The sequence below is a fragment of the Cercospora kikuchii genome, assembly GCF_019650295.1.
Source record: "Cercospora kikuchii DNA, contig_00003, whole genome shotgun sequence".
Taxonomy (NCBI): Eukaryota; Fungi; Ascomycota; class Dothideomycetes; order Mycosphaerellales; family Mycosphaerellaceae; genus Cercospora; species Cercospora kikuchii.
Genome location: NW_025408584.1, coordinates 4,289,157 through 4,312,161, shown reverse-complemented (window position 1 = coordinate 4,312,161; position 23,005 = coordinate 4,289,157). Strand labels below are relative to the sequence as shown.

At 52.3% G+C, this 23,005-nt stretch overlaps 7 protein-coding genes across 7 annotated transcripts; 4 read left to right on the top strand and 3 right to left on the bottom strand.

The window, feature by feature from the left end:
• Positions 1–363: 363 nt before the first annotated feature.
• On the top strand, positions 364–2,172 carry CKM354_000606400 (uncharacterized protein; the record flags this gene model as incomplete). Its single annotated transcript, XM_044801362.1, has 3 exons — positions 364–586; positions 661–1,988; positions 2,053–2,172. 3 exons carry the CDS (start codon positions 364–366, stop codon positions 2,170–2,172), a joined length of 1,671 nt encoding a protein of 556 aa, XP_044657297.1.
• Positions 2,173–3,330: 1,158 nt separating this feature from the next.
• Positions 3,331–5,109, top strand: CKM354_000606300 (uncharacterized protein; the record flags this gene model as incomplete). The annotated part of the gene is made up of 2 exons (XM_044801361.1): positions 3,331–4,570; positions 4,760–5,109. The coding sequence occupies 2 exons, from the start codon at positions 3,331–3,333 to the stop codon at positions 5,107–5,109; spliced, it is 1,590 nt and encodes a 529-aa protein (XP_044657296.1).
• Positions 5,110–10,926: 5,817 nt separating this feature from the next.
• Positions 10,927–11,510, bottom strand: CKM354_000606200 (uncharacterized protein; the record flags this gene model as incomplete). The annotated part of the gene is made up of 3 exons (XM_044801360.1): positions 10,927–11,224; positions 11,321–11,408; positions 11,480–11,510. The coding sequence occupies 3 exons, from the start codon at positions 11,508–11,510 to the stop codon at positions 10,927–10,929; spliced, it is 417 nt and encodes a 138-aa protein (XP_044657295.1).
• Positions 11,511–12,007: 497 nt separating this feature from the next.
• On the bottom strand, positions 12,008–12,663 carry CKM354_000606100 (dynein light chain; the record flags this gene model as incomplete). Its single annotated transcript, XM_044801359.1, has 7 exons — positions 12,008–12,072; positions 12,154–12,223; positions 12,283–12,309; positions 12,365–12,399; positions 12,451–12,484; positions 12,551–12,573; positions 12,630–12,663. 7 exons carry the CDS (start codon positions 12,661–12,663, stop codon positions 12,008–12,010), a joined length of 288 nt encoding a protein of 95 aa, XP_044657294.1.
• Positions 12,664–12,922: 259 nt separating this feature from the next.
• On the top strand, positions 12,923–15,592 carry CKM354_000606000 (RNA-binding ribosome biosynthesis protein MRD1; the record flags this gene model as incomplete). Its single annotated transcript, XM_044801358.1, has 2 exons — positions 12,923–13,921; positions 14,114–15,592. The coding sequence occupies 2 exons, from the start codon at positions 12,923–12,925 to the stop codon at positions 15,590–15,592; spliced, it is 2,478 nt and encodes an 825-aa protein (XP_044657293.1).
• A 964-nt stretch (positions 15,593–16,556) lies between these two features.
• On the top strand, positions 16,557–19,184 carry CKM354_000605900 (uncharacterized protein; the record flags this gene model as incomplete). The annotated part of the gene is made up of 2 exons (XM_044801357.1): positions 16,557–16,992; positions 17,047–19,184. The coding sequence occupies 2 exons, from the start codon at positions 16,557–16,559 to the stop codon at positions 19,182–19,184; spliced, it is 2,574 nt and encodes an 857-aa protein (XP_044657292.1).
• Positions 19,185–19,456: 272 nt separating this feature from the next.
• Positions 19,457–22,200, bottom strand: CKM354_000605800 (uncharacterized protein; the record flags this gene model as incomplete). The annotated part of the gene is made up of 2 exons (XM_044801356.1): positions 19,457–21,714; positions 21,843–22,200. 2 exons carry the CDS (start codon positions 22,198–22,200, stop codon positions 19,457–19,459), a joined length of 2,616 nt encoding a protein of 871 aa, XP_044657291.1.
• Between the last annotated feature and the right edge of the window lie 805 nt (positions 22,201–23,005).

Below are 23,005 nucleotides of genomic sequence, written 5' to 3'. Positions count from 1 at the left end.
CGATAATTCCGCGTGGTGATGTTCTGGGAGTTGGCGCGTTGTTGTGCTGACAAAGTGCAGCGCCGGGGAGCTGTCCGGCCGACCATTGCGGGGGATATGATTGGCGGAGAAGCAGCAACCGGGCAATGTCATCATGGTGAGCTGTTGGAACACGATCAATCGGAACTCATGACGAGTCCATTGACGAAGCCATGCAACACGCCTGGTCCTTGTCGCTCCCTCACTAGCTGCACACCACCCACTGCTATCCTCTGCATCTGCCTTTAGTTCATGTTCTCGACACGCAGCCTGCTCCCCGTACTGAGGAACGCTGCTGCCACTTCGACTTTCACCCCGCAAGCTTTCTCCACGAGTTTCAGAATCATGGCCACCGAATTCAAGCTGAAGGGCTTGACGAGCATCGACCTGAAGAATGGTCAGACACAAGAAGTAGAGGTCGAAGGTGTCCAGGCGAGCGAGGACAAGTTGGCTACTGTTCTGCTGGCCAAGGTCAAGGACGAGGTGCACGCTCTCTCGCCAAAGTGCACGCACTACGGAGCACCTCTGGCAAAGGGTGTCTTGACTGGCGATGGCCGTCTGACGTGTCGTAAGTGGCTCTTTCCAGCAGCTCGATTCATGTACGACAAATACGAGTTCCAAGCTGACAATTATACTCCACAGCCTGGCACGGTGCCTGCTTCAACGTTGCAACCGGCGATATCGAGGATGCCCCAGCTCCAGACCCATTGCAAAAGTTCGAGATCGTCCAGAAAGATGGTGGAGTGTACATCAAGGGCAACGAGGCAGACATCAAAGCTGCACGGAGAACACTGAGCATCAAGTGCAAGGCGCAAGGGCAGGACAAGGTGGTCGTTGTTGGGCGGGGTAGCGGTGCTATGGGTCTTATCGAAGGTCTGCGAGCTGGTGGTTACAAGGGGCACATCACATCCATCGCTAGCGAGGGCCACCCACCCATTGACAGGACGAAGTTGTCCAAGGCACTCATGGATACGGCCGACAAGGTGCAGTTCCGAAAGCCAGACTTCTACAAGGAGGGTGATGTTGAGTTTGTCGACGACACTGTCACTTCGATCGACTTCAAGAGCAAGAAGGTCAAGGGCGAGAAGACAGAGACGGATTACACCAAACTCATCCTCGCAACTGGTGGCACGCCGAACCAGCTTCCACTTCCAGGATTGAAGGGCGACCTGAAGAACGTGTTCCTCCTCCGGACACTCGAGCATGTGCAAGGTATTCTTGGTGCAGCAGGTGAAGGTGGTGGCAAGAAGATCGTTGTCATCGGCAGCTCCTTCATCGGTATGGAGGTTGGCAATGCTCTTGCAGGCAAGAAGCATCAAGTCTCGATCATCGGAATGGAGGGCGAGCCATGCGAGACCGTCTTCGGCGCCACAGTCGGCAACATCTTCCGCAAGCTGCTGGAGAAGAACGGTGTCAAGTTCTACATGAAGGCAGAAGTTGAGAAGGGAGAGGAATCGAGCTCCAAGAGCGGCTACATCGGCAGCGTCAAGCTGAAGGACGGCACATCACTCGAGGCAGACGTCGTCATCGAGGGTGTTGGTGTGAAGCCAGCGACCAAGTTCCTGCAGAACAGCGATGTCACCCTCGAGAAGGATGGCTCAATCCTGACCGACGAGAGCTTTGCCGTCAACGGCCTCAAGGACGTCTGGGCCATTGGCGATATCGCGAGATACCCATACCACGGACCTGATGGAAACGGCAAGCCTGTACGGATCGAGCACTGGAACGTCGCGCAGAACCAAGGACGAAGCGTGGCCAACTCCATCAACAACCCAGGATCAAAACCCAAGCCTTTCATTCCTGTCTTCTGGTCTGCTCTCGGTGCTCAACTGCGCTACTGCGGGCACACTCCAAACGGATACGACGATGTCATTGTGCAAGGTAACACAGATGTCAGCGAGGGCAAGCAGAGCTTTGTTGCATACTATACCAAGGGTGATACGATCGTGGCCGTTGCTAGCATGATGAAGGTCTGTCTCCAAGCTATAACCTAAACTGATTCATCATTGCAAATATTTACTGACTTGACTGCAGGACCCATACATGACACAAAGCGCCGAGCTGATGCGTAGAGGGAAGATGCCCAGCAAGAGTGAGATTACCAAGGGCGTGGATATCATGGAGGTCAGCGTTCCAGCTGAGGTTAAGATTTGAATGAATGACATGAAATGAAGCACTGTAGATAGATAATACCTTGATGACTGTGCGTGATTCGAAAATGAATGGAAAAGTCCTTTTGACGGCTATTCTCATGACAGGCTTACGGTAAACGCATCTTTGTCTCCCTTGCTGACTCTGGCTTTTATCGAGTTCTGGAAGCTTGAGATGTTCCCGATCGATGGCATGAATTCCAACATGTGGACGGACGGTCCAATGGCAGCAACGCCCTTCTTTCTATCGACCGCGGCTGTCGTCTAATTCTGCGACTTGGAAGTATTTCTAATTGATGGCGTGAATACGAATAGTTGACGAGAAGTCAGCATTGTTGTAGAAGATGCGATTGGCTCGCTCATACATGCGGCTAAGGGATGTCGGTTTGAGGCCGCAGTTGCCTCCTGCCTCCTGGCGAATGCCTTTCGCCGCTTCCCGCTTTCTGGGTCCGCACTCCTCGTCATTTCCACTGGCTTCGTCCCCTCCAATCAAACATATTGTACAGCGCCCGAGAGCCACGTTTGCATCGACATCGCGAGCATGATGAGTTGCTCGAGATTCTTGAAAGAGAACCGGGGAGGAAGAACCGAAGAACATACCACGAGCGAACTTCAACAACAGTCAAGGCCATCTGGCCACGCAAGCTATTCTTCGTTCGATCATATATCCATCTGCACGAGATGCTGCCTCAGGCCATAGAGGCTCCCAGTCTCAGATGGGCTGCGGCGTACTCCAGCCACAACAGCACATCCCATTCTGAAGCCACAGGGTCCGAGAGGCAGAGAGCTGCAGTCCACTTTTCGAGGCTGTAGAATCAGACTCGGATGACAAGACTACCGCAAACCGTCTACGTGCCGTACTGCTCCCGAGCCCGGGCCTTCGGTCGCCAGCGTCAGCGTCTACACGTGTGAGAAGGGACTAGGCTCTGTGTCAAGGCATATGGTGCCAAGCATTGTCGGTATAGCTATACTAATCATGCAGAAAGACCTCGGGACGTCCACTTCATCCGGAATGCTGCAATGCCACTCATTGCGAGTTCCAGTCGCACGGCAAGTAATTGCGGTAGAGGAACTACTTCGACTTTACGCACATATAATCTTGACGTATGGCACGACTTTCAGGTCGCTGTAAGCGGCATTAAGAGCAAAAAAGCAATTCACCATGTCAAAATTCATCGATCGCATTGGACTTGAGGTAGACTACCCACCGGCGAATCCCTTATCAAAACAAGTTCCTCCAGCTGCCGAGTTGAATACCTATACCAAAGTCCTACCAAAAGGAAGTGTTCATGGCAAAGGAGCTTTTCCGCTGCCATGCGATATAATTGCGGACTACGACCAACCTCTCGTCATGCGCGATAGTGTCAAGCTCTATGCCGATGTGTACAGGCCAAATACGAAGGGAAAAGTTCCAGCGATCCTCGTGTACACTCCTTATTGCAAGCGCGAAGGTCACTGGAACACGAACCTGAGTCCTACCTTGTTTGGAACTGATCCAGCGACGTTGTCTGGACTCCAGGCGTTCGAAGCACCTGATCCGGGCTGGTGGTGCAATGAAGACTATGCTGTCGTTTATGTCGACGCTGCCGGCACGAGCCATTCGGAAGGCGACCAGCCATTTCAGGGCACTGAGCTCGGCGAGCGTGGTCACGACGCAATTGAGCAAGTTGCAAAATTTGAATGGTGTACAGGCGCAATTGCCATGGCGGGCAACTCCCAGCTTGCCATGGGACAATGGGCCATCGCTGCGCAGCATCCGCCGCATCTGAAGGCTCTCGCACCATGGGAGGGTCTGGTTGATGTGTATCGAGAGAATTCGATGCGCGGAGGAATCCCTGACGCGGATTTCTACAACGATGCCATCGCCTGTTTCCTGTTCGGAACCACACGTGGCGATAGCCCGGCACTGAACTCTACGCGCTACCCACTCATGAACGCCTACTGGGAGGACAAGATACCTGCCATCAAGAATATTGATCTGCCTGCATACGTGGTTGCAAGCTGGACCAGCCCGCTACATGCAAAGGGCACAGTGGATGCTTTCCGGGCTCTGCCTTCCAAGCAAAAATGGCTGCGTGTGCACAATACGCAAGAGTGGCTTGATATTGCCGACTGGGACAATGCACGAGATCTCAAGCGATTTTTTGATCGATACCTCAAAGGCATTGAGAATGACTGGGAGGCAACAGCACCAGTCCGGCTGTCTATTCTGAATCCAGGCGGAGCCGACCAGGTTGGTCGTGCTGAAGATATCTGGCCGCTTGAGCGCCAGCAGTTCCATAGGTTTCACCTTGATGCGGCGCGAGGCAGGTTGGCGACCGACCCAGTGGAGCAAGCGGCGTTCGTGCAATACGACTCGCAGAATGTCAAGGCGAGCGCTGGCTTCGTGATCGAAGTAGAACGTGAGATGGAAATAACTGGCTACATCAACTTACACCTTTGGGTGGAAGCCCAAGATTCCAATGACCTCGATCTGTTCGCTGCTCTTTACAAGGAGGATGCATCAGGCAAACGCCTTCATCACATCACGTTGAGCGATCCCGATAAGCGCAAATGGGTATAGTCCATGGAAGAAGACGGCAAACTGCCAGCTACGCTGTCCTATACTGGCCCTACTGGCCGTCTTCGCGTTTCGCACCGTGCTCTCGACACCAAATTGTCGACTCCCGAAGAACCAGTTCTGGCGCATCGCGAAGAACAACTCATCTCTCCTGGAGAGATTGTGCCCGTGGACTTGACATTGTGGCCTACTTCGATGATTGTTAACGCTGGTGAGAGGCTGGTGATTGAAATTGGTGGGCATGAAGTTGGTCCTGTCGCGCCTGCGTTTCCGCCGCTTCCTGGTACAAAGTTGTCGCTGGCAACTCGGAACAAAGGACGACATCGGATTCATGCGGGCGGGAAATATGATTCGTGGCTCAATCTGCCGATAATTCCTTGATGTTTGGGATGAATTCTGGCTCCTTCTCAGAGAAACCTGCTTCAGTATTAGGCATAGTTGGCGTATGCGGCTGAGACAACGGGTCATGATTGACCTCAAGTGGCAGTGAGTGTCTTGGATCGTGAGCTTTTGATCAGGGCTGGAATCCACAGGTCGACAACTGCGTAATGCATGGCCTTCTGCGTACCGGAGATCCAGCCGATTCGTAGGGACTCGTCCAAGGGATGTATTTCAACGTCCGGACTGTAGTAATGAAGAGAGTCCGGTCGACCATCGAACATTCCGCGCCTGTGTCCAAGTAAAGGTCATGATCGGGTACGTCAACGAGAACCCGCGCGCAAATTCGTGGGGCCCACATTGAACGGATGAAGATTACGTTGGAGCGTTTGACTAAATACTGCAGTCGGCCGCGGGACTTCCTGCGATCAAGAAGCCTCTCAATTTTGTAGCATGGTGCATCATCATCGCGGTCAGCTCTTTGCACTGGACCTGGCTCTGGAGGGTCACGGTCGTAAGGATCGTTTTCCCTGCGGATACGGCTCCAATTGTGCCACCGAGACCACTGGGTGTATTTTCATGGCGGCCGGAAGTATAAGGCAGTATGCAAGTCTTCCCACGGCCCGATCAATCGTGAAAGGCCCTTCATCTGGTTCTTTATCTGGTTGATGAATTTGTCAATCGTAGTATGTTCCGTCGGAGTGGGGACCAAGACACGAAGGTCAGGGTCGAGTTTCATCCAACCCGTGCTGAGAAGGTGGGCATGTCGGGCTTTCTCTGGATCTTGAGAGCCGAAAAAGAATCGCCCGAGATCTGCGCCTGTCGTCAGTCAAATGTGTTCGATTGTAGGAGAGAGGCAGATTCCAGCCCTTCTTGGAGCTTTTGAACCTAGCGGCGGATGGTCATACTGATTGGCATTGAGAGACTCTTAGCCTAGAGAGCGGAGGAGCAACAGTGATCACTCTGGAAACCCTGGGCACCTCCTTCCTCGAGCCGCGATTCATTGTGGCAAGGAGTCAAGCAGAAGCAGGAATGCACCAAAAAAGCTGCTGTCTGGACGAAAGAGACGTGTTTGAAGCATTCGCCAGCCTGAAGTGCTTCAAACAGCCCTAGAGTGTAGGTGAGGCCGCGTCATGGAGCGGCAAACTCACTGTGCGCAGGCGCAAGTCCTTGCGGCAGAAAATGACATTCATGGATTTCTTACAATTGTGCTTACTCAGACAGGTTGGCGACTCATCACCGACTTTAGTTCCGGCAGATCCCCATGAACAGGATTGCCAACTTGTCGTTTTGCTCTTTCGGCGCGAGATTCGCAAGTCACGCTCAGGTCAGCGGTTCGAGTGCCGCCAAATCCTCGCATTTCTCTCACTCAAACACTCCTTTTGATCACCGGTGTCCGCGCTTTCTTCGGGGATCTGGTCGCCGGTCGTGATCAGAAGATCTCCTGATCCGCGCTTCACCCAAAGAATAATGATATATGCGCTTGGTTCTTTTGTTCTGACTACAGCACTATACTTATCAGGCAGCACAGGTTCTTCGAGCCACGCGGCGGTTCCAATCCTCAAACAACCTGAAGTCTTTGCAGGACCACGACAGTTGCAGTTGCCCTCCATGCAGCTCCGATTCGCTCTCGTAATAGCAATTACCTCTGGAGACTCAACGCCCGACGAAGATATTGAGTCGAGCTCAGTCTTTGGCCGCCAACTCTAATATCTTTCCGCAATTATGGGCAGATCATCCAGCGCCATATGGCATGCCCACTGGCAGCAAGTGTTTTCAGCCCTAGGAGTCCACGAAGGTTCGCAGCTTCCTCTCCGAATCTCAACATGAACTGAGGCAGCATGTGCATGGCTAATCTTCAGAGCGAAAGCGGACTGTCCATTCTCTTTGCAATCAGTTCATCCTTTCGCGCTGCTGTTAACTATCTTTGTCGGCAGTAACGTGTGCCCAATCGTGCGATGGCAAACTAGCTTCGTGCTTTCCCTGGAACTCTGCAACCAATTCAGCCAGCTGAGATGGACATTCGCTGGCAGCAACGTGCATTCCACCGTCAGAATAACATTCTCCGCTCCCTCTAGGTTTGCAGAGTCAAATGACATGGCTGAGTTCTATGAAACGTCGGCAGCGACTTGTATTCAGTCGCGAGAGCATAACGGGACTCTGTATCCTCTCTAATATTCTGGAACCCAGCGATACGATCGAGATTCAAGCCTGTTGGCACCGATCCGTGGTGACCGGTGAGAGCGAGAGGCAGCTTCCAGCTCTCTCTGAGATAGATGAACTGGACAAAGCCGCTAGTGTAATCTCTAGTCGGCAGTAGGTGTGCCAGCGAATGCCAGAGTGGATAGAAACGGCCATTTTCTCCGTGAACACTAATCCGAACTTTCTCGCACGAGTTGACATCCACTGGCAACGACTGTGGATCCGAGACAGAGAGACCCAGTATCAGCTCCTGCGGCGGCGTCAGAAGTGAAGGCAAGTGAGAACTGAAGTGGAGCCCGACGCGCGCGATCGCTTCAATCGTCAGACATCCACCTGAAGCAACAAACACTGCTCACGTCTCTCACTAGCTGCATATAGCCCCTTCGCCGCCCACAAAACATCGCACTATTTCCGATCAACTCTTCCTCCGCACATCACCACATCACCACCTCCCCGCCCCGCCTTTTCCGCTTTCGCTTCGCCTCGCCTTCACATACAAAATGGCCACCACATTCGAACAACAGAAAGCTGCAATTTGCGAAATCGTCAAAGCCGAAATAGGCGGCGCGGTCAGATCAAGGCTTCGCTCTACAAAAGGCACTATACAAACCACTTAGGAGGTACTAGAACGCTTTTTCCTCTCTAGAGACACTAACTTAGAGCTTCTAGAATTCTGGACCATTATCAGCAATACTGTGCGCGCGCCACCTTACAACATTTGGCTAAGCTCATACAGATGCCGCAGCCTCTACGAAACTTGCCGCAAAGCCAAGGTCCCTCTGCCCGGTGTGAGGCGATACATATCCACTGCAGTGAAGAGAAGCAATCGAAGGGAGAAAGCCATTGAGCGAGAGCAAGCTCAGTTGGCGGGAAGTGAAGGAAAAGGAAAGGAGAAAGAGGCTGTTTGGCTGGAAGTGAGGAGGACGCTGAGGCTGAGGATTCTGACGGAGATTCGAACATGGAGGATCAGAATGGCGGCGACGATGAGAGTGAGGAGCCACGTGCCGTTCAGATGACTCTGGCAGTGAGGCCGAAATGAGCAAAGTAGAAACAGGCTCTTACATCACATGCGAAATTCGAAGCCAACAGACATACACCTCTGCCAGTAATGTAAGCCCTTCTGCGACGGTGGATGAAGTCGCAATGGTTTTGTTTTGGGAACAGCGCGTCCAGTGGCTGCCACATCGTATGAGAAGGACCCGGCTGTTAGGAGCCTTCTTGAAATGAGGAAGATGCATGGCAATGTGCCAGGCTACTTTCGCTGCACCGCCCAAAGAACTTCGATAGACTTCTGTTCGCTCAGATCGGAGGCAGTGAGGACGAGATGGTTACGGAAAGCGAGGAGGACCAATTGGAGGAGATGTGATGAGTGCGAGGCAAAGGAGGCCGTGTATTGCCGATTGGGACGTGAAAGATTTTACAGAAAGCTCGCACGAAGACGAAGGAGTTGCACGGAGTAGTGACAGGAAGCCAATGGCAGGTTGAGCTTCTGTAATAAAAAGCCGAGGAAGGAAGGATGCCACTGGCAAGGCGGCACTTGGGTGTGCTCAGCCGCGACGCTCATTCAGCGCGACACAGCACAAAATGGATTTGGTAGCGCTTCAGTAGTAATCGAGATCTTGACAATGCAAGCAGTGCGGCATGTGGCAGCGTTGTGATCTTCGAGAAGTGAGAAAGTGCTCGATGGCTGGCAGGAGACGCTGTGGTGAAGGGAAGAGGAATTAGGCTTTGCGGGAGATGTCAGGCTGCAGATGCACGCGAAGCAGACTGCTCGAGTTGCCCGGGCAACTTGCGAGTACTCGAAGGTTGCTCCAAGCACCGACCACATGATGAGAACCGGAGAGGAGAGGTGCACGGCAGCGCGCGTGCGTGCAAAGGCATGATCATGGTCCGGAAGCAATTAGCAGTCATATTCAGCGTGAAAGTATGCTTAGTAAGGCAGGGGGTGCATAGATTGTCGAAGTATCGGTAAGGGACAGTTAAGAGCCTACTACTCGTGTCTTTTTGCTCTTTCGCTCAGGTCCAGGGTTCGAGTTCGGCTTGTGGGAGTGGTCACGCTTTTGTTGATTCTTTTTCTTCTTTTTTTGGCTTCTTTCTCGCAGTCCCATCTCGTTGAGCAGTAGCTCGATCAGCGTGGCTTGGCGAGCGGCCTGGTGACTATGTATTTCCCTGCCAATAGCAGTCCGGACCCCGTACGAATCAGACCAGGAGCCGTGGAATTCTCAGCGCACATCTTTCCGCCTCAATCCAGCTCCGCGAAGAGCCAATGTATCTTTCTCCCAGAGGCGAGTGTCAAGGGCGTCTTTTCTTTGGAAGAGTTGGGGCCATACTCTACTTTTTCAATCAGCTCCAATCGTAGTTGTGCTGGAGTCGAATGGTGACATGCTAAAGCCACCGCAGCCAAGGCTTCCATTTCATATGCCATCAACCACTTTTTGAAATATCAGCGGGCGTTAATCCTCGATGGTCAAACTTCCGATCGTACACGTTCCGCGTGCGTCGTGATCCCGACCAGTATCGAGGTTTCCGACAAGCGTGGGCCATGTAGAGCATAGCTGTCTTGACAGAGGTTTTGGTTCTGACCTCTCTCTTCCCGAAACAAACCACTCCATACGCGAGATGCCACCGCCAAGTCCAAGCGGGAGATGCCACCGCCGAGTCCAAGCGGGAGATGCTCTTGCAAATATGACTACTGCGTCCCGCGCTTCACGCTTCACTTCAGCCAAGTGAGAAGTGAAGCCGATCGCAGAGGTCAACGGCTTGGATTGAGACTGAGTCAAGGGGTCCACCCACCAGCAATTTGCTTTTCTCTTGCCGCAGACTCTTCTCGTCACCCACCACAACATCATCGCCGCGATCGCCCACCACCCCCACCAAGAAGACTCCCCCGACCGATCATCATGGTCCGCTCTACAGAAGCTGAAAGAAGCGCAATATGTGACGCAGTCATTGCTGAGATACAACACCGTTCCAACGTTGAATTGAGGAGGTTCAAGGGTATTGGCCACTTGATATGCACCCGAATAACAACCCACTGACCAGTGATTAGACTTTTGGGACAAAATCGCGCATACTCTCCGTGCCCCTCCCCACAAGATGGACAAGACAGGCGATCAGTGCCGCGCCATACACGAACAATGTCGCAAATCGGGCCGTGAAGGATTGATCGATACTCGCCCATCTGTGTCGAAAAGAGTGAGGCAAAGCAGGCGCCGAATTGCTCGCCGGGCGGAACTGGCTCAGTGGGATGCGGCCCAGTTGCAGAGGGCAAGTGAGCGCGGAAGAAGTGAAAAGGAGGACCCTGAAATCGACCCAAATGCAGAGGAGGATGACGAAGTTGAGGCCGATCTGATGGAGGAACAGGTGACAGAAGAGGCACGTGGCGACGAGAGTGAGGGTGCGTTGAAGGTCACTCTACCACTGAGGACGCGCTGAATTGTGTGAAGGCCTCAGTTCCCGGCATATGCTTTCGTGGAAATGGCCTCAATTGAGCCTCGATTACTCGCGGATAACGCGTAAAAGCTGTGGTATCTCGAATCCAGACATGCTCTTGCATACCAAAAAACGCCAATCTCTGTTCTCTTTCGCTTCCTGCACATGTCTTGACCAGCCGGTGCACTACTTGTACTGCGGCATACCCTGCGGCTGCTGATATTGCCCTCCTCCTGCTCCTCCGCTCATATTCGCTTGACCTCCGTACGGATTCCCGGCGTTCCAGCCTTGATTCGGTCCACCATGTGGTTGTTGTTGCGGTGGCTGCATCGGCACTCCTCCCTGATCAATCTGTTGCATCTGCCGTACCGCATCATCGGAGTTGGTAATAGCGTCTCGGTATTTGCAAACATGGCACCTCAGCTCTTTTTGGGCGCCCATGGAGCATGGGATGATGGGTACGAAGCAGAATGTGAACCATTCCCTGCGAGTGAAGTAGTGAGCTTGTGGCACTTGTGCTGCGACCTTGATGGTCGTGTCCTCTTTCGTCACAGCCCTGCATCGTTTTGTGCTGACGTACCATCTTTTGGTCACTTTGGATGACCAGTTTCCGCAGTTGTTACATCGTACGGTGACGTTCTCGTATGGTTTGAGGAGGGATTCGAAGACTATCGTGTCCGAAGTGTTAGCGAGACATGGGAGGTGCTGTATCGTCGCGCGTGGCGCGCGAGTGACGTACCGTGCGAGCCGCACGTGAAGATGAAGGCCATGCTGTCTGTTGCAAATGTCTGATCGAGATTTTGCTATCGGTGATGGCTCCGTTGGCAATACTAGTTGTGTGCTTTGGTTCAAGGAAAGACTGCAGTCAGTTGTGGCTTTGGCGATGATGTCGTCGCAAGATTGCGCGGCAGAGGAGCTTGGGAACGCTCGGCGCGAGGCTCAGCAACTTTCGCTTTCGGATTGAAGCATACGGCTGCATGCCGGCACATGGCTGTCGATCTGGGGAAATTTGGCATGGGTGTCAAGCGATAGTCGTTGCCCTAGGCATGTGTAGATGAGCTCTATCGTGGCATAAGGATATCATCTACTTGATATGGAAACAGAGAGGTGAAGCATTTCCACTGAAGGAGCACGATTCAAGGGTTCAAGCCGCGAAACAGCTTCCATTGAGTGCCAAGCTATTTGGGCTATGGGTTGAACTGCATGTGAAGTATGGAGAAGCATCTCAGTCCCCTTTTGAACTCCTCGCTGACATGACTGTGCCCTTCTACTGCGTCTTGAAGAGCAGGATTGCGCAGTGACCAAGGTAGAAATAGATGAAATGCTTCGTCTCTGCGGCACGAGTCAGCGGGAATGGCTCAAGTGGGGCTGGAACAGCCTCATCAGAAAGGGAGCGCGGCTGACAGTACTCACCATGAGTGACGAATGACCCAAAGTTCCTGCCCACGATGCAATGCCATGTTGCACCCTTGCGTTCATCGAACTGAGGAAAAAGTCAGATGTTGATCGAAAGTGCTTCCAGTCGTGACTGCGGGGACGTACCGTGCGCTTGATGTGCTGGGCAATTTCCTAGCGCATTGTTAGCAGCTTCCTCAACTCCGCCCAACAGGTTGCGAGAGCGTACCTTCTCAATAGTGAACTTGTTCATGGCTTCTTGTGCTGTGAACAAGTCAGCATTGGAGCTTTTTGGGGAAAATGCCCGCTACCCACCGACTTCAATGGCTTCTTGCTGCATGTCCTCGTTCTGCAAAGCATTTGGTCAGTATCCAGAGTTCGTCGCCTAGTCTTGCCACCGAGAAGTCTTGCGCACCATGTCCACCGACTTGATCTGAGCTACAATGCTGGTCAGTCGAGAGTTGCCTACCACACCGCAATGCCACCGAACTCACCCTCGAGCTTCTCGTCATGCTTGTCGTCTGCCATCTTGATGGGGTGTGCGCGTGTAGCCGAAGTATATATGTGCAGCTGTACAGTTGAATATATCGAAAAATCGCGTCGAAGTGCGGTTTCGGGTGGGAGTTGAGGGTGAAGTTGGGTGACGCTGTGACGCCCGCGATGGCTGGGATGCGAAGTGGAAAACAACGGGAAGCGGCCCGCTTCCCGCAAACTTTTCCCTCACCCTTTCACTTTCGTATGCTCGAAAAATCACTTCCGTCCCATCCTCACCACATTCGCACCCACCATGGCTTCGTCACGCATTTTCGTGAAGGGTCTGCCGCCCACCTTTGACGAAGCCCAATTTCGAAAGCACTTTGGGCAAAAAGGGCAGATCACAGATGCAAAGATCTTCCCCAATCGTCGCATTGGCTATGTTGGTTACAAAACTAGCGAGGATGCCGAGAAGGCGGTCAAGTACTTCAACAAGACTTTCATTCGCATGTCTCGTATCGGCGTAGAGATGGCCAAGCCCATTGACGAGAGCCTTGCTACCAGACGTCATCCCACAGCTAAGGTCACAGGTGCTAACCAGCAGACGGCTACTGAGAGCAACAAGCTGAAGCGCAAGCGCGACAGCGAGAGCAAACCCAAGGATGAGGCCGCCGAGAACAATCCCAAATTGAAAGAGTTCCTCGACTCGTACAAATCGAAGACCGACAAGAAGGCACTCGAAAACCAGGCGATGATCGCAGGAGCAGAGCAAGGCGAGGAGGCTGCAGTCATAGAGGCTGGGGAGAGCGATGACGAGTATGAGCAGGTGCCGAAGAAGACGAAACGAACAAGATCGGAGTCGAAGCCCATGCAGGACACACCGATGCAAGATGCGGCGGTGGAAGTGGTCGAGGCAGAAGCTCCTTCGGGCGATCCTGCGCCAGACATTGGGCAAGATGGAGGCGATGCTAGGCCGGCAGTCTCTGATGCAGACTGGGCTCGTTCCCGGACAAGCCGACTGCTTGGCCTGCTGGAGGATGACGAAGAAGAAGCTGTACCCACGAAGCCAGCTGAATCTGATTCGGATGCCGAGTCACCACGACAGGCTAATGCACCCGACCAACGAGAGAAGACACCTGCGGAGCCGGAATCCTCAATACCCACACCGCCTGCAGAAGACGATGACGAACACGAGGACCAGGACATCAAGCAGGTGCGCTCCACGATGCGCCTGTTCGTGCGCAACCTGCCATACGATGTCAAGTACGAAGATCTCGAAGCGCATTTTGAAACATTTGGCAATTGTGAGCAGGTCAGTGAATTTCATACCACCCCACCCACTTCCTGATGATCTCCTGATAGGGACAGCTTATGCTTCGGCAAATGCTTAGACCAAAAGAGGACCGTATTTTAGTAGATGCTTCGTCGTTTCTGATAATTCCACACACCATGCATATTGATTATGGCACTCTTGCAATATCACATGGCTAATTCTGTTGCATAGATACACATTCCGTTGGACAAGACGTCTGGTGCGGCGAAGGGTTTTGCCTACGTGCAGTACACAGATCCCGACTCTGCCGAAAGAGCTTTAGTCGAGCTTGATGGGCGCATCTTTCAAGGGAGACTGATGCATATCCTTCCTGGCGCTGCGAAACGAGAGAAGAAGCTTGACGACTTCGACCTTGCCAAGCTTCCACTGAAGAAGCAGCAGGAAATCAAGCGAAAGCGAGAAGCTGCGAACACAGTCTTCAGTTGGAACGCCTTATACATGAACCAAGATGCTGTCATTTCCAGTGTTGCCAATCGGCTCGGCATCGCCAAGTCCGAAGTTCTCGACCCAACTTCAAGTGATGCTGCCGTCAAGCAAGCTCATGCTGAGACACACATTATCCAAGAGACAAAGTCTTACTTTCGACAACAAGGCGTTGATCTAGACGCGTTCAAGAAAAGCGCGCGTGGCGACACGGCCATTTTGGTCAAGAACATTCCAGCGGACTGCAGCCGAGATGAGCTGCAGCGACTCTTTGACGAGCAAGGAGACGTCAAGCGATTCCTCATGCCACCTGCTGGCACAATAGCGATTGTGGAGTACAGCAATCCAGCGCAGTGCAAGGCCGCATTTGGGACATTGGCGTATCGAAGAGTGAAGTCGTCCGTGCTGTTCTTGGAGAAGGCACCCAAGGATGTCTTCTCTGCCAAGCCGATCGATGATCCCGCCACATCCGCGACTGCTGAAGGTGTTAGCAAGCTCTCGACGTCTGACTTGAAGGACACTGTCGTGCCTGATACCGCAGGTTCGGCGACGTTGTTTGTGCGCAATCTGAATTTCAGCACCACGACGGACGTCCTTACCCAAACATTCAAGGCTCTCGATGGGTTCCTCAATGCTCGGGTCAAGACCAGGGTCGATCCTAAACGAGGTGAACTTAGTATGGGCTTTGGCTTTCTGGAGTTCAACAGTGCCAAACAGGCTCAAGATGCACTGCGTGCTATGGACGGCTACAGTCTCGAAGGTCACAAGCTGCAAATCCGCACTTCTCACAAAGGTGAAGATGCCGCGGAGAAGCGCAAGAAGGCTGATAAGGCTAAAAAGGCAGCTACGACCAAAGTCATCATCAAGAACTTGCCATTTGAAGCAACGAAGAAGGATGTTCGAGCCCTGTTTGGCGAGTACGGTCAACTGCGAAGTGTTCGTGTGCCGAAGAAGATGGACCGCGGAGCCCGAGGTTTCGCGTTTGCAGACTTCACTACTGTCAAGGAAGCACAAAGTGCAATGGATGCTTTGAAAGATACTCACTTGCTGGGCCGAAGGCTCGTACTGGACTTCGCTGCTGAAGATCCGGAAGACGCCGAAGCAGAGATCGAGAAGATGCAGCAGAAGGTTGGCGCGCAAGTCAACAAGGTTGCGTTGCAGAAACTTGCTGAAGGTAGCAAGAGGAGGAAGTTTACTACTCAGCAGGACGCCGACGATGATGCTTGAGAAGCGTAATATCCAGAACATCAATGCAAGTATCTCATCCACCGACATCCAGTCATGTGAATTCGCATGCTGGCAATCGGTGTCTTTACATTGTTCTCACATGGTCTCTGCTCAAACCACTCACATCGCAAAGGCGCTATCCTAATACGGTTTATGCAGCCACGTGGACCGCTGCTTAGATCGAGAACTACATACGACACATCCCTTGCGTGGCTGATGCGACCTCTTCTGCAACCTTAGGCTACCGAGATGCAGTGTCCAAGTGCTTGCAGACGATGACTTCAACAAAAACTCGAGCCGGATGTCGTTCGGAAAATACTGCCTTTCTATCTCAACGACGCGGGCCAACACAATGCTTACATTCCATCGCCTTCAATATCGCATTCCATATGCCACGCCGACTGTCTTACTTGGAGGTTGGCCACCACTGCCAAGCCAATTCCCATCCCTCTCTCGATCGCTCTTCTGCCAGGCGTTGCATCGTCGCCTTCGATGCCCTTGCACTCCACTTTGATGAGACCTGTCTGCACGGTCTGTGCGAACTCACCTGCTCATGCTGGCCACTTTTTGATTGTGCAATCGGCACACTATCCGACCCACCTTTGCGCGCATGAGCAGAGGATGTGGCCGAGATTGCTGCTGTTCCTCCTGGGTCCCTGATGGCGACACAAGACTCTGTCAGCGGCACCCTTTGCCTGTCTAGATCATCGACCTGTATATACTGCCTATCCTGCGTAGCAACGACGGCGTCATCCGCGGTTTTGCTGCCTACCACGACGCTCTTTTTGATCACGCTCACCATAGTCATTCCTTTACAGTGTGCGTTCCTTTTGTCAGAGGCATATCTCTACTCACTGCGACGAATCACGGCCTTGACGGGTAAGAGGCTTCCCAGACATTCTTCGAAAGGGCGGCATTCTTGTTCTTCGTGCCTCAATCGGCGGCGGATTGCATGTCTTCGACCATGACGATGCTTCAGCCTACACCGGTGGTGCCCTCTAATGCACCGCTTCATCATCAGGAGTCATATACTCGATCATCAAGAGTGCTACAGGAACATTCAGGCAATCGACAGCAGGATTACTACGCCTCATCGGTAGATCAGAAGTATCCTGCTTCCTACCTTACGGAGAACACTTACCCTGCTTATCAACAAGTTCCTCGGCCACTGCATACAAATACTCATTCGCTTCTACAGCAAAATCGACTTCGACACCCACAGCAGAGATTTCATCATGGACAGAGGGACCCTCAACAGATCAGGAAGGAGGCACGGTACTTGTTCCACCGCTTTAGATCATCAGATGGCTATATGAAGTACCGTAATCGACAACACAAGGATGACAAGGGGGCTTCAGAGCAGAAGTGGCCTGACCGGTTGGAATATGCTTTCTTCGAAGGTACCTTCGCCACGATGCGAAGTCTTCTTCGAGCATAATGCTTACACCTCGTAGCACTTGTCAACTGGCCTCCCATGGGCCGAAGAAAGCTTCCACATAAAGACAAGCAACGCGGTCGCAACGAATTGATTGCCGACTACATCGAAGAGCATACCGGTGAAGCTCGAACGCGGAAGCAAGTCTCCAGCCACATTCAAGTACTGAAACCCTTCGTGGAATCCGATCCTCACATCATGCGCTACCTCTCCAAAGAGGATTTGACTGGTCACAGTCACCGATATTATTACCAAGGAGGCGGACACTACCCCGTTGGAGGCCGAAGAGCATCACAATATCCTGCCACGGCACCTGGTACTTACTCCACACGCAGCTCCATCGCCGCGGGAGCACCATCAATGGAAACGGCGAACCTTTACCACACTCTACCACAGATCAAACAGAGCCTTTCGGTCTTCCAGCCCGTCGCCTTTGAAATGTTCGTGCAGCAAAAGACCCCAGGTATCGAACCTGAACGACTACACACATATACCAAGAATCTCCCAGCACCACTCAAGGACGACCTACACCCTACCTGGGACGAATTCGCTTCGAACTTCCCTCGTCTGGCAAGCATACACTCTTCCCGCCCTATCGACTGTAACGTTCTGTTCGCCGAGGCTTCTATCGCCTTTCCGAATGGAAGTTGGAGAGATAAGCCTTACGTTGAGCTTGGCATCTCATTATCATGTTCTTCTCAGCAACTTCCCCATGACTCGGTAGTTTTTTGTTATAATAAGTTCTACGAAAAGGGTGTTTTGTGGAAGGACCCGAAGCCCCCGAAGGAACCGAAGGATATTTATAAACAGCTTCGTGTGCCCTGGGATGGCTGGGTGGTAGAGGAGGATGGATCGATGACACTGGAGACATCGATGAAGTTTGGATCGACATTCTGGGCGATGAAGCTGGGAGGTCTGGCTAGTAAGGTGAATAACCCGGCTGGGTTGTCGCTTGAGGAGAGTGACGGAATGGGTATGGGCGCCAGAGAAGGGAGGGACTTAGTCGATCAAGAACTGAGAGATACTTCGGCATTGCAAGAGATCGTGATCAAGATGCCGGATGGGACGGCACAAAGGTTGTTGCTCATCTATTGGAAATTCCGATTGAGTAGGGCAGAGGAAGGACGCGCCTACTGGAGACAACTGAGTGTGCCGACACCGGACTTGACCAAAGCAGAAGTCACTCAAGCGACCGTCTACGGGGCGGAATATACTGAGGCTGCAGCTCCGTACATGGATCTCAAGAGCGAGAGGGTGGACAGTGTCTACGAGTATCCTGGCTTCCAGGCTTATGGCGCGGAAGCCTATGGATCTACGACACAACAACAACCGGCTGCACTACAGTCACCATTCAAGTACGAAACCTCCTCGTCCTCCAACAGCGCGCTCAACTCGGCAGTCTGGTCCTCGTCAAACGACTTCGATACCAACGACGGGACAAACACTGCACCAAATTCGGCTGTGGACCTCTTCCCGCCGGACGGCGATAACAGCTTCGACTTCACTGGTGGCAATATCAACATATCTTACGACAATATGGACTTCAGTGCTTTCGATGCATCCGCATTTGACTTTGGTGCCAGTGCGACCGCGGACTTTGCCACTGATCCTGCTCTGGAGAATTATGGGACACAGGAATACAGTCACCATGACTTCGACACGCAGTGGTACGAAGGGTTTGATGGTTCTCAGCAGCACCATCTACCACAAAGCCAGACGCCTGCCCCACAAGCTCCAATGTCTGCCGGAGCTACCATCGAAAACGGCGATGTACACAGCAGCAGCGAGCAACATGACCCTTACAGCTTCAATCTCGACGCTCCTGCAACCTGCGGTGTCGAATCTCAATCGACCACCGTAACATTCCAAGACTACAGCATAACCCCATACGATGAGAGTCAACAATACAGCCAGACCTACGGCATCTCACCGCATGGCAGTCAGCAAGCTAACGGCGGCGCCGGACAGGATGCGGTAATCAAAGACGAGGATGCTCTAGAAGCTTTGGCGGATGCGAGTGGGTATATGGCACACATGGGCCAACATAACCAAGATGATCATCAGCAGCACTCGCAGCATGATGTGGTGCAGACTCGCCAGGGAAGCGAGGGGTATGATATCTATGATTTCCAGCACCAGCAGTATCATGCTTCGTAGGTATGATGCTGGTGTGGCCCGATGATGATAATGCAGATGAGATATTTATGATAATGGATAATGTTGAGGTCTTCGAATGGTTCGGACATAATGATGGAGGGCCGCTGCAGTCCTCCATCGAGAATATCCGATCAGGTCACTGAATAGTATTTGCTCCAGTCATATTCATGCACAGATGTCTTTCCACAGCAGCCTAAGCAGACACATAATGTTCATTGCGTGAGTTGGGATGATGTACATAACTTCTCAACTGTTGCTGGAAGTAGCTACCTTCAAACATTGTGCCTCCCGTTGGCACCTCTTGCCCCGCTTGCAATGAGCAGCTTTCGGATGGCAAGATGCCCACTTTCACGCGCCACATCTAGCGCCGTCTTATCCTCGTTGTTGATTGCGTTGATGTCAAGCTTCGCTTCCTGAAGAAGGATCTTTACGACGCCTGTCCGTCCATACTCAGTGGCTCTTAGCAGTGGCGTCCATCCGTTGTCGACCACTGCATTGACATCCACCTTTCCTGTCTGCAACAGTAACTTTACAACCAACTCATGTCCATTCATGGCGGCGATGACTAGCGGCCAAGCTTGTGAAGGACCATTTCGATACAAATTGACCTTGCCAGTGCTCAAGAGCAGCCTCACCACTTCGGTATGCCCTCCCCATGATGCGCCGATAATCGGGGTGTTGCCCCAACTATTGTAGTAGTCCGCACTGGACTTGCTAACTTCTAAGAGCATCTTCACTGCCTCATAATGACCCCCTTCAGCCGCCCTGGAGATGGGTGTTCGGTGATTATCGTCCTTTGACAACATGCCGTCAGGCTTCCAACGCCACCAAAACAGCTTCTCACTCAGTATACCGTTCCTTGAACTCTGATTAATCAACTCCGTCACTATACTCAAGAGCCCGTATCTAGCGGCCAGATGCTGCAGCGTTGTCCGCTTGTATAGATCTCTCCCGGCCACGAATGACTGACGCCACGATTCGAACAACTGATTCCAACGTACCCACACTTCATTCGATGGCCAGGAGGTCAAAGTTATGAGACGCTTCTGTGATAGGCCTGCGGCCTCGGCCTTTCTGGCATGTATCATCCAGTGCATGGTTGCGTATTCGAGGAAACCCATCGCGTCACCCAATGCCATGGAAGTTCCTTGGAATCTTCGGTCTGAACATGCGTCCAGCTCTGCATCGCGCACATTCCGCGCTGCCAGGAGCTGCACACACGTTGCAGCTAGAACACTATGTCCTCGGCCTACCAATTCATCTTCCGATTCCATGCCTTCTCTGCCTTCGAGTATTCGCAATCCATTGCGAAGCATAAAGCCTCGCACAGATTCGTGGTCGAAATGGACGATCGTTTTGCCAGTCACATCAGGAACAACGTGGATCAATCCCAGTGAGAGGCGAGAAGCCCGCTGGCGAAAGTCACCATCATGCATGCACCAGTGAACTGAGTTCTTGCAGTCCTCCTCAGTCGACTGTAAACGCACAAAAGGGTCTATCGATGTTCCGTAGCGGAGCTCGGTGAGGGACATCGGTCGCACAGCGAGCGTGATCCAGCGGAAGATTGGGAACGCAAGTATTTTGTCCCGCGTATCTAGCTGATCCAGAATTTGTCGGTATACGTCGTCCAGTTCTGCTGGAGTCCTACGTATATCGGCCAAGATGGATTCAACGCTCTCCTGCTCAAGGCTCAGCACTCTTCGCGTGACCAGGACTACCCATTGGAATACACCTTCCGCTCTCTGGACAATGTCGTTGATCACTCGCTCCTTGTCGATCGTGGACTTTGCACACATTCCGTGTTTCAGAGTTGAGCAGACATACGCTTCGATGGCAGCCCCATTCATCTGTTCCATGTCCATGCATATCCACGATGACCCCACGCGAGGATATGGCCGACAGGATATGCAAATAGCAATGGTCTTTGTAGCCTTGTGAAAGAGCTTTTCAAACCAACGAAGAAGCTCCCTGGCGCTGTTCTCGTTAGTCTCGTCGAGTGCATCAATCATAATCCTGATCTTCTCATGCTTGTTGGCATACTGCTCGCAATACTTTAGGAAACTTGAAGCCAGATCTATGTCAACCCAGTCCCAATTTGTGCCTGGCTTTCCGTACTCTCTGACACGTTTCGCGAATCCAATATCTCGGCAGAACTCTGAAAGTAGCAACTCATCTTGCGAAAGCAATTGATGAAGCATGGACCGAAAAAGTCCGTGTGGGGTGTATTGCAGAGGTTGCCCGCGCCTATTGAAATAAAAAGACAGCGTCAGGGTATTCGGCGTCCTGTGTCTTAGATCCGTCACGATGGCTTCCATGAGAGTGGATTTCCCTGTGCCGGCTCTGCCCCTGACGCATAACAGACCGCCTTGGGCATGCCACTTGGTGTAAGAAGAATTCTCCAATGCCCAGTCACATGAGACTTGCTGCTTCAGACCAAAGTCACCTCGCGCTGTCATCTGCGGGAAAGCAAGAGAGGATAAACATTGAAGCGGAGAGCCGTCGTCGTCTTTCTTCAAGGATACATGCACGTCTGGAAAGCGAAACAAATAAGTAATGACCACGAATTGGATTCACACATTCGCATATCGACCCCAGATCATAGTGCGTGCGATTGAAACATCGTGTCGATGATCCTCCCATGGTGCGATATTTACGTACTTCTGTTGTTGAACACAAATGACTGGCTGCCTCCAGCTTGATAGTTGGTCGCTTGATCGCCACTATTGTGAAACATAGTTCCGCCGTTGATCTGGTACATGCTTCCAGCCACGCTGTACTGATTAGATGCTTCTCGTTCATCTGCTAAAGAACGCACGATCTTGGTCAGGTCGTCCAGCTGGTCGCCGATGTCGAGAATGTGCTTCGCCTCTAGGGTGTCCAAATGATTGCGTATCGAAGTCCACAAATCTTGCAATTTGATATCCTTGCCTGAGACGATGGCGGATGTGCCCTTCCATGTGCGCTGCAGGCTATTTGCTCCGACCTTGGGACAGATCTTATCAAATAGTTGGTTCATTGTTTGTAGGTCTTGTTCGCAATGCTTTAGCACCAGTGTGACACCAGGTTGTGTGTCTTGTGGGAGTTCGAGGTCGACATTGCGCTGCAGTGCCCTTTGGAAAAGGCTTTGAACAGCTGGTAATTCTTCAAATAATCTGGAGACCTTTGGAGGGAGACCTTGGGAATCCTTTGCTGTCTGGGCAATGGTAACGATTGCTTTGGTAAGATCAATACAAGCGCTAAAGAGTTGAACAACCTCTGCGCCTGACATAACTGGTATTTTTTGCACGAATGTCGTCCCGGAGAATGTTGGAAGTTTCGATGTGCTGAGTGTTTGCAACGAGCTGGGCTGTGTGGAGATAGCTAAGCGCCCATAACGCACAGCGGTGGCACAGCATGCACTTAACCGATCACATCATGCACTCAGCCCCGGTCACTCAGTGTGATGGACTGCAGGGATCATGCGTTGGACACTTTGCCTACTGCACGATGAATGGACGCGAGGATTCTTCAGAAGAGTGGGTACAAGTGGGTGGACTTCGCCCTCAAAGGTGTGTCTACCGTGAGGCCGGCTGCGCCCAGGTTAGACAGGTTACTATCTCATCCGACTGCAGACCGCAAGCCAGCACTGCCGGAGTGAAAGTAGGCTGTGCGTCCGAATTTGCTTTCATGAGTCCATGTCGTGTGTCGCGCTGGTCTGTATAAGCGAAGCAATGATGCGGAATGCTCAGCGCAGGCGGAAAGAAAAGCTCCATGCAGTGTGCAATTCAATGTTTGCTTCTCAAAAATCGCTTTGATACGTTACGGCAAATAGACACTCATGT